General features: G+C 39.5%; 2 protein-coding genes across 2 annotated transcripts in view; both read right to left on the reverse strand.

The window, feature by feature from the left end:
• LIN52 (lin-52 DREAM MuvB core complex component) overlaps positions 1–14,195 on the reverse strand; it is a 117,254-nt gene that overhangs the window by 80,230 nt on the left and 22,829 nt on the right. The window lies entirely within an intron of this gene.
• LOC117069354 (39S ribosomal protein L47, mitochondrial-like) lies at positions 2,705–3,571 on the reverse strand. Its single transcript, XM_033187499.1, has one exon. The coding sequence runs from the start codon at positions 3,541–3,543 to the stop codon at positions 2,896–2,898; it is 648 nt and encodes a 215-aa protein (XP_033043390.1). The 5' UTR covers positions 3,544–3,571; the 3' UTR covers positions 2,705–2,895.

A 14,195-nucleotide genomic window follows, 5' to 3' on the forward strand; every position in this document is an offset into this window, starting at 1 on the left:
TATAAACAAAACTTACAAATCATTTTTTTTAAAGACTGATAATCCAGGCCAGACTCAGGGGCTCATGCCTGTAATCCCAGCACTTTGGGAGGCCGAGGCAGAAGGATCACCTGAGGTCATGAGTTCGAAACCAGCCTGGCCAACATGGTGAAACCCTGTCTCTACTAAAAATACAAAAATTAAGCACATGTGGCAGCGTGCACCTGTAATCCCAGCTACTCGGGAGGCTGAGGCAGGAGGATCGCTTGAACCCAGGAGGCAGAGGTTGCAGTGAGCTGAGATCGTGCCATTGCACTCCAGCCTGGGCCACAAGAGTGAAACTCCATCTAAAAAAAAAAAAAAAAAAAGATTGATAATCCAGTTTTTAAAGATGCACGGTGGGCAAGAGACACGAATAAGGACTTCACAAAAAATGTTATCCAAATGGCCAATAAACATATGAAAAGGTGCTCAACCTCATTAGTCATTAAGCAAACGCAAATTAAAACCACATTAAGATACCATTTACTAGAATGGCTAGAAGTTAAGACTGAGAATATACCTGTTGGTAGGGACTTGGAGCAACTGAAATTGCTGTTAGGCTTGTAAATTGATATAACCGCTTTGGAAAACTGTTAATATTTGGAAGTACCTACTAAAGCTAAATATACATATACCCCTATGATCTAGCAATTCCACTTCCTACTTGTATATCCAATGAAAATGTATGTACTGGCCGGGCACGGTGGCTCATGCCTGTAATCCCAGCACTTTGGGAGGCTGAGGTGGGTGCATCACAAGGTCAGGAGATCAAGACCATCCTGACTAACACAGTGAAACCCCATCTCTACTAAAAATACAAAAAAAAATTAGCTGGGCGTGGTAGCGGGTGCCTGTAGTCCCAGCTACTCGGGAGGCTGAGGCAGGAGAATGGCGTAAGCCCGGGAGGCAAAGCTTGCAGTGACCCGAGATGGCACCACTGCACTCCAGCCTGGGCAACAGAGCAAGACTGTGTCTCAAAAAAAAGAAAATGCATGTACCAAAAAAAGACATATATTAAAAATACTAACAGTATTTATTTGTAATAACCAAAAGCTGGAAACAGTCCAAATGTCCATCATTAGTAGAATGAGGAAATAAATCATGGTAACTTCTTACAATGAAATACTACATAGCAATGGTGGAAAACCCAAATGATATGGCTGATGTCATAATTTAAACGCTAATCAAAAGAAGGCAGACACAAAAGAGTATGTGATTTGTTATTCCATTTACATAAAGTTCAAAGATAAACAAAGTTACTCTATGATAGTATAAGTCACAGTAATGCTTGTCTTTGAGAGGAAAGGGCAAGTAGGGACTAGAAGGGGTACAAAGGAAATTTTCTATTTATATACTAGAAAGGTGTTTTTTTTTTTTTTTTTTTTTTGAGATAGGGTCTCACTCCTGTCACACAGGCTGGAGTACAATGGTGTGATCTTGGTTCACTCCAGCCTTGACTTCCCAGGTTCAGGGGATCCTCCTACCTCAGCCTCCTAAGTAGCTAGGACTACAGGTGTGCACCAGCAGGCCCGGCTAATTTTTGTATTTTTTGTAGAGACCGGATTTTGTCATGTTGCCCAGGCTGGTCTGGAACTCCTGAGCTCAAGTTATCTGCCAGCCTCAGCCTCCCAAAGTGTTGGGATCACAGGCATGAGCCACAGCACCAGGTGCAACGTTCTGTATCTCAGTCTGTTTTGACCAGTGGTTACAGGGGAGTGTTAGTTTTATGAAAATTCATTGAGCTGCACATTATAATTTGTGTGCTTTTCTTTATATCCATTATACGTCAATGTTAAAGCTTATTAAAGAACAAAAAATAATGGGACAGTAGAATATTTTTATATTCTGAATCAGAATTCTCATTTTAGCGCTTTCCTCTTTTTATTTATTTATGTTTTGAGACAGGGTCTCACTCTGTCATCCAGACTGGAATGCAGTGGCATGATCATAGCTCACTGCAGTCTCAAACTCCAGGGCTCAGATGATCCTCCCACCTCAGCTTTCCCAGTAGTTGGAACTACAGGAATTCTCAGCTTGCCCAGCTCTCTCTTCTCTTTCCATTCCATATCCAAAACTTCAACCTATCAGATTCAACTACCATTATCCAACCATTCAGTCTTAAATGTGTCCTCTTACAATAGAGTCAGTCAAATACAGCTACACCTGAGAAAACAAATCATTGCTTCTATTTTATTTTTCAATTTTTTTTTTGGTTATACCAAACCAAAAAGTAAAAGCAAAGTACCAAGTTTTTAGTTTAGACCTAACAGTTAGATATATTTCTCTTATACATATGCCAAAGTCATTATTTCTCTAGATTTCCTGTGACAAAGTACTTTGTGATCATTTACAAATTCCCATGCACTATCACTACCCTTCCAGATCATATTATCAACACACACCAGTGGAAAGAACCAGAAAGAAATAAAGAAACGGGCACTACATTTGAAATACAAAAACACTCCTTATTTTGTTGAAATTTCTAGAACATCAGTAACTTAAAAAACAAACAAACAAAATCAGAAAAATGCCAGTTGATTTCCCCATGGGCAGAAACATTCATTCTCAAACCCAAAGGCTGGAAAGAAACTGCACTCCTATGAACATTTTTGTAATCACATAGTTCTCATCACCTCTTTATTATACCAAAACTACTTTCTTTCTTTTTTTTTTAAAAACAGAATTTCTTTATAAACCACTTAACATATTTACTCTTGTACACAGACTATTCAAGAAAAACAAAATGGTGAATTTAAGAGTTCAGACATCTTAGAGAAGACTTGACTTCTGGGCTTCAGCAAGATGTGGAAACTTTTTTAGAAGAATTTTTGCTTTCTTTCTCTCTAAATTTTCCTTCCGTGCTTTCATGCGGGCTCATTTCTCACGTTCCAGTCTGAGAAAATGGTCCACATAAGGCATGGCAAAGAGTCGTTTCCTATTGTATCTTTTATTTAGGTGCCAAGGTATAACCCACTGCTTGAACTTGTGCCAGATGACTCTTCCAAAGATGTCTCTTCTCCAAGCACCAGGTCTAGCTCTTTCTTGACCAGTCTGAAGAAGCCTTAGGGCATCTTCTCTTTCCTGGACAACTTTATCTAATGCATCCATGGAATCTACTACCTTATCTAACCGCTCTGGACTTGGCATTGGCAATCTCTGCCGCTTGGCCTCCTGCTCTAGGGTTAAAAGCATGTTTCTTTCTTTCAGTAAGACATACCAAAGTTTGTGTAAATCTTCATTACTTTTGTTCCTTAGTTGCTGACAGGTCCATGCTGCTCCAGATTTTACTTTTTCTTGCCCCCAGTTTTTTGGGTCATCAAAAAATTCTTCTAGTCCTTTTCTTGACAATATGGTATGAAGTAATCTATATTGGTGAAAGGATGTCACATTTGGTGTACTCTTAGGCAACAAACCAAGAAAAAACCCTGTGCAGGTAGGGACCTGAGGAGTTATTAACGACCTGGAAGCTTTCAGGGCAGCTGAGACTCTCCTACAAAGAAGGGCCAAACCTGCCGCAGCCATGTTTTCGCATAACTAGGGCAAAACTACTTTCAAAGCCCCCCTGCCTCAAAAAAAAAAAAAAAAAATCCAGGTCCATATCACCTCTCAGCCAAACAGGTGCAGTTCTATTTAAGACTGACAGACATTGCAAATGGTTCTTTGCTCCTACTGAGTAGTTAATACTAAGAGTTCACAGTTCTCCAACTGTAGCAAAGACAGCCTGAAAACATAAAGTAACATCTTGGCCAACATTTGCTTAAGAAAATATGCCCTTTGGCCAACTAAATCATCTCTTGCCCATAACCCAACAGCCTACCATTTCTTTTGCTCCTAATTTCGATTTATGCAAAGGCATCCTAAGTATGGGAAATGAGATATGTATGGGAAACGATCACCTTGCTATTTATCACTTGTATAAACTGATCAATTGTTGTTAATGGATCTACTCATTTTTATTTAGAAACAGTCCACAGAAGAGCTCAAAAATTTAACTGCCTAGAAAATTCAGAGATGTAAGTACAATTTTGTTTCTAAAATGGCATACAACTTTTCCCTATTTTTTTAAGTAGTATTTTTCCTCTTCAACAGCCTAGAATGTGTTTATTGTTAATTTGGAAAATTTAGAAATTTTTAAAAAACCACTCAAGATAGCCATTAAAACATACTGATGTATTTCCTTCTAGCCACTTGTCTACGTCCACGCTCTCAAAAGAAAAAAACAAAAAAACTGCTGTAAAATTTTATATTCTGCATTTTGTCACTTGCTATTATCCTTATATATAATGAATACCTTTCTGGCATGAAATGCCCTTTAGTGCTTTTTTTTTTTTTTTTTTAGAGACATAGTCCTACTCTGTCACCCAGGCTGGAGTATAATGGCACAATCTTGGCAGCTCACTGCAGGCTCCACCTCCCGGGTTCAAGTGATTCTCCTGCTTCAGTCTCCAGAGTAGCTGGGATTACAGGTGTCCACCACTACGAGTGACTGATTTTTGTATTTTTAGTAGAGACGGGGTTTCACCAGCTTGGCCAGGCTGGTCTCGAACTCCTGACTTCAAGTGATCTGCCTACCTTGGCCTCCCAAAGTGCTGGGATTACAGGCATAAGCCACCGTGGCCAGTCCCTTTAATGTTTTTTAATGACTACATTGTATTCTCCTGTATGGGTAACAGTATAATTGACCTGCTATTTCCCAAATGTTGAACTTTGTTTTACTATGTACTTTTTTTATTTTTTATTTTTTGAGACAGAGTCTCACTCTTTTGCCCAGGCTGGAGCACAGTGGCTTGATCTTGGCTCACTATAACCTCCATCTCCTGGGTTCAAGCGATTCTCATGCTTCAGCCTCCCCAGTAGCTGGGACCACAGGCATGTGCCACCACACCTGGTTAAGTTTTGTATTTTTAGTAGAGACAGGGTTTCACCATGTTGGCCAGTGTGGTCTTAATCTCCCGATCTCAGGTGATCTGCCCGCCTTGGCCTCCCAAAGTGCTGGGATTAGGGCATGAGCCATGGTGCCTGGCCCATTTTCTTTTCTTTTCTTTTTTTTTTTTGAGGCGGAGTCTCGCTCTGTCGCTGGGGCTGGAGTGCAGTGGCCGGATCTCAGCTCACTGCAAGCTCCGCCTCCCGGATTTACGCCATTCTCCTGCCTCAGCCTCCCGAGTAGCTGGGACTACAGGCGCCCGCCACCACACTCAGCTAATTTTTTTTTTTTTTTTTTGCATTTTTTTAGTAGAGACGGGGTTTCACCATGTTAGCCAGGATGGTCTTGATCTCCTGGCCTCGTGGTCCGCCCACCTCAGCCTCCCAAAGTGCTGGGATTACAGGCGTGAGCCACCACGCCCGGCCAAGATAATTTTTAAAGAACATTTCACATGCTCCCTACTACCACTGAGTATAACTCCTTTACCCCTGGAGTTCAAGGTCCTCCTCAGTCTGGCCCCTCTGTCTCCTTCCTAGTCTTAATCATTATGAGACCTAATATAACCTGGGGTCTAGATTCAACCACTCACACCATTCCTTGAACATAGCTGTTGCTTTCAAACTCTTTAACATTCGCTCTACCTAGAATATGCTCCTTTCCATTTCTACCCATCTCTGTGTTCTTTAAGGTTTTCTTTCCTTCCTTCCTTCCTTTTTTTTTTTTTTTGAGACAGAGTCTCTCTCTGTCGCCCAGGCTGGAGTACAGTGGCATCATCTCAGCTCACTGTAACCTCTGCCTCCTGGATTCAAGTCATTCTCCCGCCTCAGCCTCCTGGGTAGCTGAGATTACAGGCCCCTGCCACCACGCCCGGCTAATTTTTGTATTTTTAGTAGAGGCAGGGTTTCACCATGTTGGCCAGGCTGGTCTCGAACTCCTGGCCTCAGGTGATCACCCAACTCGGCCTTCCAAAGTGCTAGGATTACAGGCGTGAGCCACCGCACCTGGCCAGGTTTATTTTCAATGTTCCAGAAATTGCACATATTACCACACTCATTTCCCTTGTCTATAACAGACATCACTAATTGCCTTCTCCTCTGAATCTAGGCTCCCTCTCAAAATCCTTCTCAATTCAATGGTTCTAGGCAGGTCTTACTAAATAAAATGAAACTTACTTTATTTTTACAGGCAGCACTCCTGTAGCAATCTGATGCAATTGTCCTCTTCTCCCCTATCCATATAGTTCTTTGTACTGTCACAGAGCTTTTCTCCTCTCTATTTTTTTAAGACTCATTTACCTTAGCTGTCTTATCTTCCTTTCGTACTAGATTTTAATCTACACGAGGACAGTAATTATCTTCCTATCCCCTACAGAGCCTTGCATGAAGTAGTCACCCAAACAGTTGCTAAACAGGACACTTCATTCTTTTGCTATTCAAAATGGTTAAATATTTGAAAGCTTTATTTTAAAACAATTAAATTTTTCTTGAAGGACTAATTATTCCAAGGTAGTTTCATCAACTTTAGCTAACATTCCTGTTTAATGTAATAGAGCATTCATTGCCTGATATCACATGAAAACCATCAGAGTCCAAGGATACAAGATAAGCCACTGGTAGGGGAAATTATTGAGATAAGATAACTTAACCCATTTTTAGGGTCTTATATGCAGATATAAAAGGTATTGAATCAATCACATTTTTAGAATTTTTCTGTACTAAGTGGGAGAATCACTTGAACCAGAGGCAGAGGTTGCAGGGAGCTGAGATTGCACCGCTACACTCCAGCCTGGGTGAGAGTGAAACCTGTCTCAAAAAAAAAATTGAAAAAAAAAAAAGGAAACATGTAAAAAAAAAAGATGAAGAGATAAAAAGAAAAACAAAAAGGTAAAAATCAAAATCAACAAAGTATCAACAAAGTTAGGCAAGTAGTCTGGTAAAAATCACAAGAAGAGGCCAGGCGCCGTGGCTCCTGCCTGTAATCCCAGCACTTTGGGAGGCCAAGGTGGGCAGATCACCTGAGGTCAGGAGTTCAAGACCAGCCTGACCAACATGGAGAAACCCCATCTCTCCACAAATACAAAATTAGCCTGGCATGATGGTGCATGCCTGTAATCCCAGCTACTCAGGAGGCTGAGGCAGGAGAATAGCTTGAACCCGGGAGGCGAAGGTTGCAGTGAGCCAAGATCAAGCCATTGCACTCCAGCCTGGGCAACAAGAGCGAAACTCTGTCTCAAAAAAAAAGAAATAAAGAAAAAGAAATCACAATAAGTTTTTATATAGATCAAAAATCCAGTTCAAGAGTCTGTTAGTGGTACAGAAAGACTCATGCTGCCATCTAGAGGTTAAAGGCTAGATGATTTTTCTCCTCAGTTAAGGGCTATTAATTTAATTATATGAGAGGTAGAACTTAATAGGCCTAATAAGGGAAGCCAGACAAATAATTTTGATGTTAGCCCACAAAAATATATAAATAAATAAATAATAAAAAGAAAAAAAATACCCAGGGGCAGGGCATGATGGTTCACACCTATAATCCCAGCGTTTTGGGAGGCTGAGGCAGGATGACTGCTTGAGCCCAGGAGGATGAAGCCAGCCTGGACAACACAGGGAGACCCCATCTCTACAAAATAAAAATTAAAAAAAAAATCAGTCAGGCATAGTGGCACTCTCCTGTGGTTCCAGCTACTCGAGAGGCTGGGCTGGGAGGACTGCTTGAACCTGGGAGGTCAAGGCTGCAGTGAGTTATGACTGCACCACTGCACTCTAGCCTGGGCAACAGAGACCCGGTCTCCAAAAAAACAAAAAGGTATAAGAATCACAGTTATACTCTCCCTTCCCTCCTTTATATATTAAAATTACAAATCAAAAGAGCTGTTTAGAATTTTATCTAGATGGGAAACAACTTCTAAATGTAAATAATCACTTATTTGAAAATCACATGCCCAGAGAGTAGAGAAGTCTAGTATACTACAGGTTAGTGCTGTGGAAACTTCTGCTTCCTGATAGCAGAAGTTTTTCTTAGTTACTACCATCAAATAAAGTACCAAATAGTAAAGCTGTATAGACAACTTCATCAATGTAGATTGATGGGATAAAGTATTAAGTTTTGAATGGGGACATCTTAATCTTTTTTTTTTTGAGATGGTGTCTCACTCTGTCGCCCAGGCTGGAGTACAGTGGTACAATCTCGGCTCACTACAAGCTCCACCTCCCAGGTTCATACCATTCTCCTGCCTCAGCCTCCTGAGTAGCTGGGACTACATATAGGCGCCTGCCACCATGCCCAGCTAATATTTGATATTTTTTAGTAGAGACGGGGTTTCACTGTGTTAGCCAGGATGGTCTCGATCTCCTGACCTCATGATCCGCCTGCCTTGGCCTCCCAAAGTGCTGGGATTACAGGCATGAGGCACCATGCCTGGCCTTTTTTTTTTGATGGAGTCTCACTCTGTCACCCAGGCTGGAGTGCAGTGGCATGATCTCAGCTCACTGCAACCTCCGCCTCCCAGGTTCAAGCAATTCTTCTGCCTCAGCCTCCCGAGTAACTGGGACCACAGGTGTGCGCCACCATGCCCAGCTAATTTTTGTATTTTTGCAGAGACAAGGTTTCACCATGTTGGCCAGGCTGGTCTCAAACTCCTGAACTCGGGTGATCTGCCCGCCTCAGCGTCCCAAAGTGCTAGGATTACAAGCGTGAGCCACCACGCTGGCCTCAATCTTTTTCTTTTAGAAATGGAGTCTTGGTTTTATTGCCCAGGCTGGTTACAAACTCTTGACTTCAAGAAGTCATCCCTCCTTGGCATCCCTCTCAATCTTTTTACAATGAAATGTTGCTTTTAAAAAACAACAGTGATTAAATTCAACCAAATAACAGTCCTATTAAACTGCTACACGAACATACAGAATTATGAGATTAATAATTATATGATTAATCAGTAGAAACAACTACTTATATCAAAGTAAGCTAAATTCCTCAAAGCTTTTTTAGAAGGTAATATTTACATTAAAGCACACCTACAAAAAACCCACAGCTAACACTATACCTAATCCTTTCTCCTAAAGATCAGGAAAAGTCAAGGATGTCCACTCCTGCCACGTTTATTCAACACTGTACTGGAATTTCTAGCCAGGGCAATTAGGCAAAAGAATTAATTTAAAGGCAATCAGAATGGAAATGAAGAAGCAAAATTGTCTTTATTTGCAAATGACAATTCTCTATATAGAAAATTACAAATAATCTACTAAAACATTATTAGAACTAAAGAAATAAGTTCAACGAAGTTGCAGGGTACAAGATCAATATACAAAAATTAAATCTATTTCTCAATAGTAGCAATGAGCAAACTGAAAATGAAATTAAGAAAACAATTCCATTTATAATAGCATCAAAAAGAATAAAGTACTTAGGAAAAAATTTAACAAATGAAGTATAATATTTATGCTTTGAAAACTGCAAAACATTGTTGATGTTGGAACGTTCACACACCCCAATTTCAAAACTTACTACAAAGCTACAATAAGCAAGAAAGTTAATTACTGGCATAAGGAGAGATTAAATCAATGGAATAGAATTGAGAGTCTAGAAATAAACCTTCACATTTACGGCCAACTAATTGTTTTTATTTTGAGGCAGGGTCTCTCTCTGTAACCCAGGCTGGAGTGCAGAGGTGTGATCATGGTTCACTGAAGCCTCGACCTCCCAGGCTCTGCCTCCTGAGTAGGTGAGAATATGGGTGCACAGCACCACATATGGCTAATTTTTAATTTTTTTGTAGAGATGGAGTCTTACTTTGTTGCCCAGGCTTGTCTCAAACTTCTGGGCTCAAGCAATTCTCCCACCTTGGCCTCCCAAAGTGCTGGGATTACAGGTGTGAGCCACCATGCCCAGCTGCCAACTGATTTTTGACAAGGATGTCAAGACAATTCAACAGAAAAAGGATAGTCTTTTCAATGATGCTTCTAAATTATGCTAAGAAAACTGGATCTCCACATGCGAAAGAATGAATTTAGATCCCTATCTCACACCAAATATAAAAATTAACTTAAAATGAATCGAAGACCTAAATCTAAAAGATAAAACTATAAAACTTTTAAAAGAAAACACAGGCATAAATTTTTGAGACCCTGCATTAGGCAATGGTTTCTCAGGCAGGACACTAAAACACAAGCAACAACAAAATAGATACATTGGATTTCATCAAAATTTAAAGCTTTGTGATTCAAAGGACACCATTAAGAAAGTAAAAAGACAACTTATAGAATGAGTGAAGACTTTTGCAAATCATCTATCTGATAAGTGACTTCTTTCTAGAATATATAATGAAGTCTTACAATTCAATAATAAAAACACAAACAATACAATTTACAAATAAGCAAAGGATCTGAATTGATAGTTCTCCAAAGAAGATATATAAGCACATGAAAACATGCTCAACACCATTATTACTAGACAAATGCAAATCCAAACCACAATGAGACACTACTTCACACCCTCTATGAGGGACATGAAAATAATTAAAAGAAAAAAATACAAATAACAAGTGTTGGCAAGGATGTGAGAAAACTGGACCACTTATACGCTGCTTGTGGGAATGCAAAGTGGTTCAGCTAGTTTGGAAAACAGTCTGACAATCCCTCAATAGATCAGATATAGAGTTACCACATGACCCAGAAATGCCACCTCTAGCTATAAACCTAAGAAAATGAAAACACGTTTACCAAAAAAATTGTGTGTTTTGGTTGAACCTGAATGTTCACAGGAGCATTATTTATAGTAGCCAAGTACTGAAAACAACTCAAATGGCCATCACCAGGTAGATAAATACGATGTGGAGTATCTATACAATGGAATATTATTCAGTCATGAAAAGAAATAAAGCACTGATACATGCTATAACATAATTGAACACTGAAAACATCTTAACAGAAAGAATCCAGTCACAAGAAACCACATATTATATGATTTCATTTACATGAAATGTCCAGATGAGGCAAATCCAGAGAGACATGAAACCAATAGGTAACAGCCTAGGTCTGGGGAGTTTGGGAAGTAATAGGGAGTGACTGCTAATGGGTACAAGGTTTTTCAGATGATGAAAATGTTGTAAAATTGGTTGTGGTGGTGACTGCAAAATTCTATAAAAATTGCTGAATTGCACACTATAAATGGGTGAATTATAGACTATGTGAATTACATCTCAATAAAGCCATTACAAAAAAAAAAAGAGAAAAAAACCAAATGCATCAGGGTCCCTAGTTTCAAATGATACGATCCTCTGCTTTCCCAGTTTTCACATTTTATTTAAACATATTTCAAAGATAGCTAGTAAGTAGGTCATGTGCATGACTACTAACTGGTTTGTGGTCTTCAGAGATGGGGAAAAAATCTATGGGCTGAAAAAGTAAAAATATGATTCTTATCTTAAAAAGTTATAATCAATCCAAGGACTGAGACATGTACCAAAAATCTCCAAGAAGAATGGTAAAAGCACCTTACAAATCAAACAAACAAACTGCTCTAGGGGCAATTTGAGAGGCCACAGAGAATGTTCACTTTCTAAATCAAGGATGAAAAGGGAAGGCTGATAGAAGAAGGACAGCTTACTGAGAAAAAGGAATAGCATGAGTAAAACTAAGAAGATGGGGAATTATTCCAAAAAGAGTGAGGTTAAAACTGCTGAGAACTAGTATTCAATAGGATTCATGATAATGAATCTTAGGAACAAAGGAAGCCATGTAGTGTTGAAATTTAACAGGTCTAAATCAGGATCATACGCATGTAATAATAGTGATGGAGTAGGGTTCAAGCAGAAGATAAACCAAGCCATCATCAACAAGTTTCACACTGTATTTATTCTGTGCTGTTTACCATCCACTGTCATAAAAGAAGACATTTCAGACATTACAAGACCTTCAAATATTACATCTCATCACTAAAACAGCAACTGCCCAGAAAAAGAGCAATTTCCAGAAGCTCCAGACAGAGACAGTGAACGTGTTTTGGTAGGGGAGATGTAAGAAGGCTAGAGTAATCTGGTGAGAGCCAGAGTGCAAAGGATTTTGAATGCCACACAAGGGGCCTAAATTTTATCCTGTGGGTAACGATTTATGAGCAAAAGACAAAGAGAAGAAAATGTACTTCAAAAAATCAGGCTGGGGCCGGGCGTGGTGGCTCACACCTGTAATCCCAGCACTTTGGGAGGTCAGGCGGGCAAATCACTTGAGGACAGGAGTTCAAGACCAGCCTGGCCAACATAGCAAAATCCCATCTCTACTAAAAATATTTTTAAAAAGCTGGGCATGGTGGTACACACCTGTAATCTCAGCTACCTGGACGGCTGAAGCATAAGAATCACTTGAGCCTGGGAGGTGGAGGCTGCAGTGAGCCAAGACTGCACTACTGCATTCCAGCCTGGGAGACAAAGCAAGCCACTGCCTCAAAATAAATAAATAAATAAATAAATAAAAATAAACAAATCAGGCCAGGGTAGGCATGGTGGTTCATGTCTGTAATTTCAGCACTTTGGGAGGCCAAGGAGGGAGGACTGGTTGAGTCCAGGAGTTCAAGACCAGTCTGGGCAACATAGTGAGACCTCATCTCTACAAAATATCAAAAAAATTAGCCGGATATGGTGGCACTGCACCTGCAGTCCCAGCTACTTGGGAGGCTGAGGTGGGAGGATCCTTTGAGCCCAGGAGTTCGAGGCTACAGTGAGCCAGGATAATGCCATGGCACTCCAGCCTGGATGAGAGTGAGACCTTGTCTCAAAAAAACAAACATAAAAACAATGTGGCAGCAGTAACAAGATAGACTGGAATGGGGTAGTTGAGAGGCAGAGGGACCAGCTAGAAGGTGACTATAACATAGTTCCAGTAAAAGAGGGAGGACTCTGAGCTCAGATGGAAATAATAGAAATGGAATTCTTTATATGCTAAGGCAGAGTTTTACTTTTTAAAATATTTCTGTATATTTCAAGGGAATTTCATATAAATTAACTGCCCAAATCAAGCCAAGAGGCCTCAATCATCTGAGAGACTATAAATGCCTATAAGAAAAGTTACTGCATTCCAAAATTTGCACACCAAAAGGGTTATCTGAGGCATAATCATGTACCAATTCAAAGGGTAGCATTCATCTTCCAAAAGACACAATCTAGTTACTATCAGCCCTAGAAGGTTCATATAATTTCTATACTAACATTTAACAACGCTCTTGGGAAGTGACAAACAATCATGTTTTGAGGACAAATATTTTTTGCATTTTTTTTCTTTCCATCATCTTTATCAGTGCAGATATTTGCATAAAAACAGGATCACTGGTCCTTGGGGATTCATCAGTTCCTACTGCTTATTTTTCATCCATGTCATCCTCTCAATTAATGTAGGAAAGAGGATTTAGACATCAAAACACCAGATTAGGGTGTCAAGTAAAAGCCAACTCCTAGAGTAGATGAATAATCTGTAAGGACAAAAAAAATCTTGTTTTTATGCAAATACACTACACACAATAAAACAAAGAGAGACTGTATGTAAGAAGTTCAATACACATCAATGTAATTGTTTCTAATTCTAAATTTTAAAACTATTTCATGTCAGCTAAATTCACAATGGTCAAGGACAATGGCAATCAGTTGCAAAGCACTGCTACAGAAATTGAAACAACACCAAATTTTGAACTAGAAGATAATTCTGAAAAATCTCAGCTGTGCTCATGGGACTCATTTGGCAGAAACAAGCATTTCTCTTGTACAGTTTTGGTTTAGTGCTGAAGGTGGCTGAATTAAATGGCTTCAAACCCCCACCCCCAAAGCCTTAAGTTTTTAGAAATATAAACAGTTAGCAGTAATAATGGCTTTAACTGTGTGGATTTTAAAAAGTAACAAATGCCACACCAAGTTTTTGATTCCATTGAAAGCCATTAAAATAAACTTTACTGATGCTTAGGGAACAAATTCATTATTCTGAAAACTAATAAAGAAAGAAAAAGAATCATTTATCCCATCACGCCAGTAGGAGCAGCTTTCAAAGTAACCAAATAGTCAATAAGATAAAGTCTTTTCAGAAAAATTCTAGTCAATAAGAGAAATGACAGAATATTACTAACTTGCAACCTATAATAAAATAGTAAATCTAGACTGTGATCAAAGCCTGCTACTCTAGGTATAAGACTGATAAAGAATATTACAATGAATACATCTGATTGTCATAGTTCCACCTGCATGTTATTTCCCCATCATTTGTTAAACCTAGTC

The sequence above is a fragment of the Trachypithecus francoisi genome, unplaced genomic scaffold (genome assembly GCF_009764315.1).
Source record: "Trachypithecus francoisi isolate TF-2019V2 unplaced genomic scaffold, Tfra_2.0 Lachesis_group3, whole genome shotgun sequence".
Taxonomy (NCBI): Eukaryota; Metazoa; Chordata; class Mammalia; order Primates; family Cercopithecidae; genus Trachypithecus; species Trachypithecus francoisi.

Bases quoted from the DNA above. Each gene is read 5' to 3' on its own strand.
- LOC117069354 (XM_033187499.1), bottom strand. From the start codon at position 3,543: ATGGCTGCGGCAGGTTTGGCCCTTCTTTGTAGGAGAGTCTCAGCTGCC.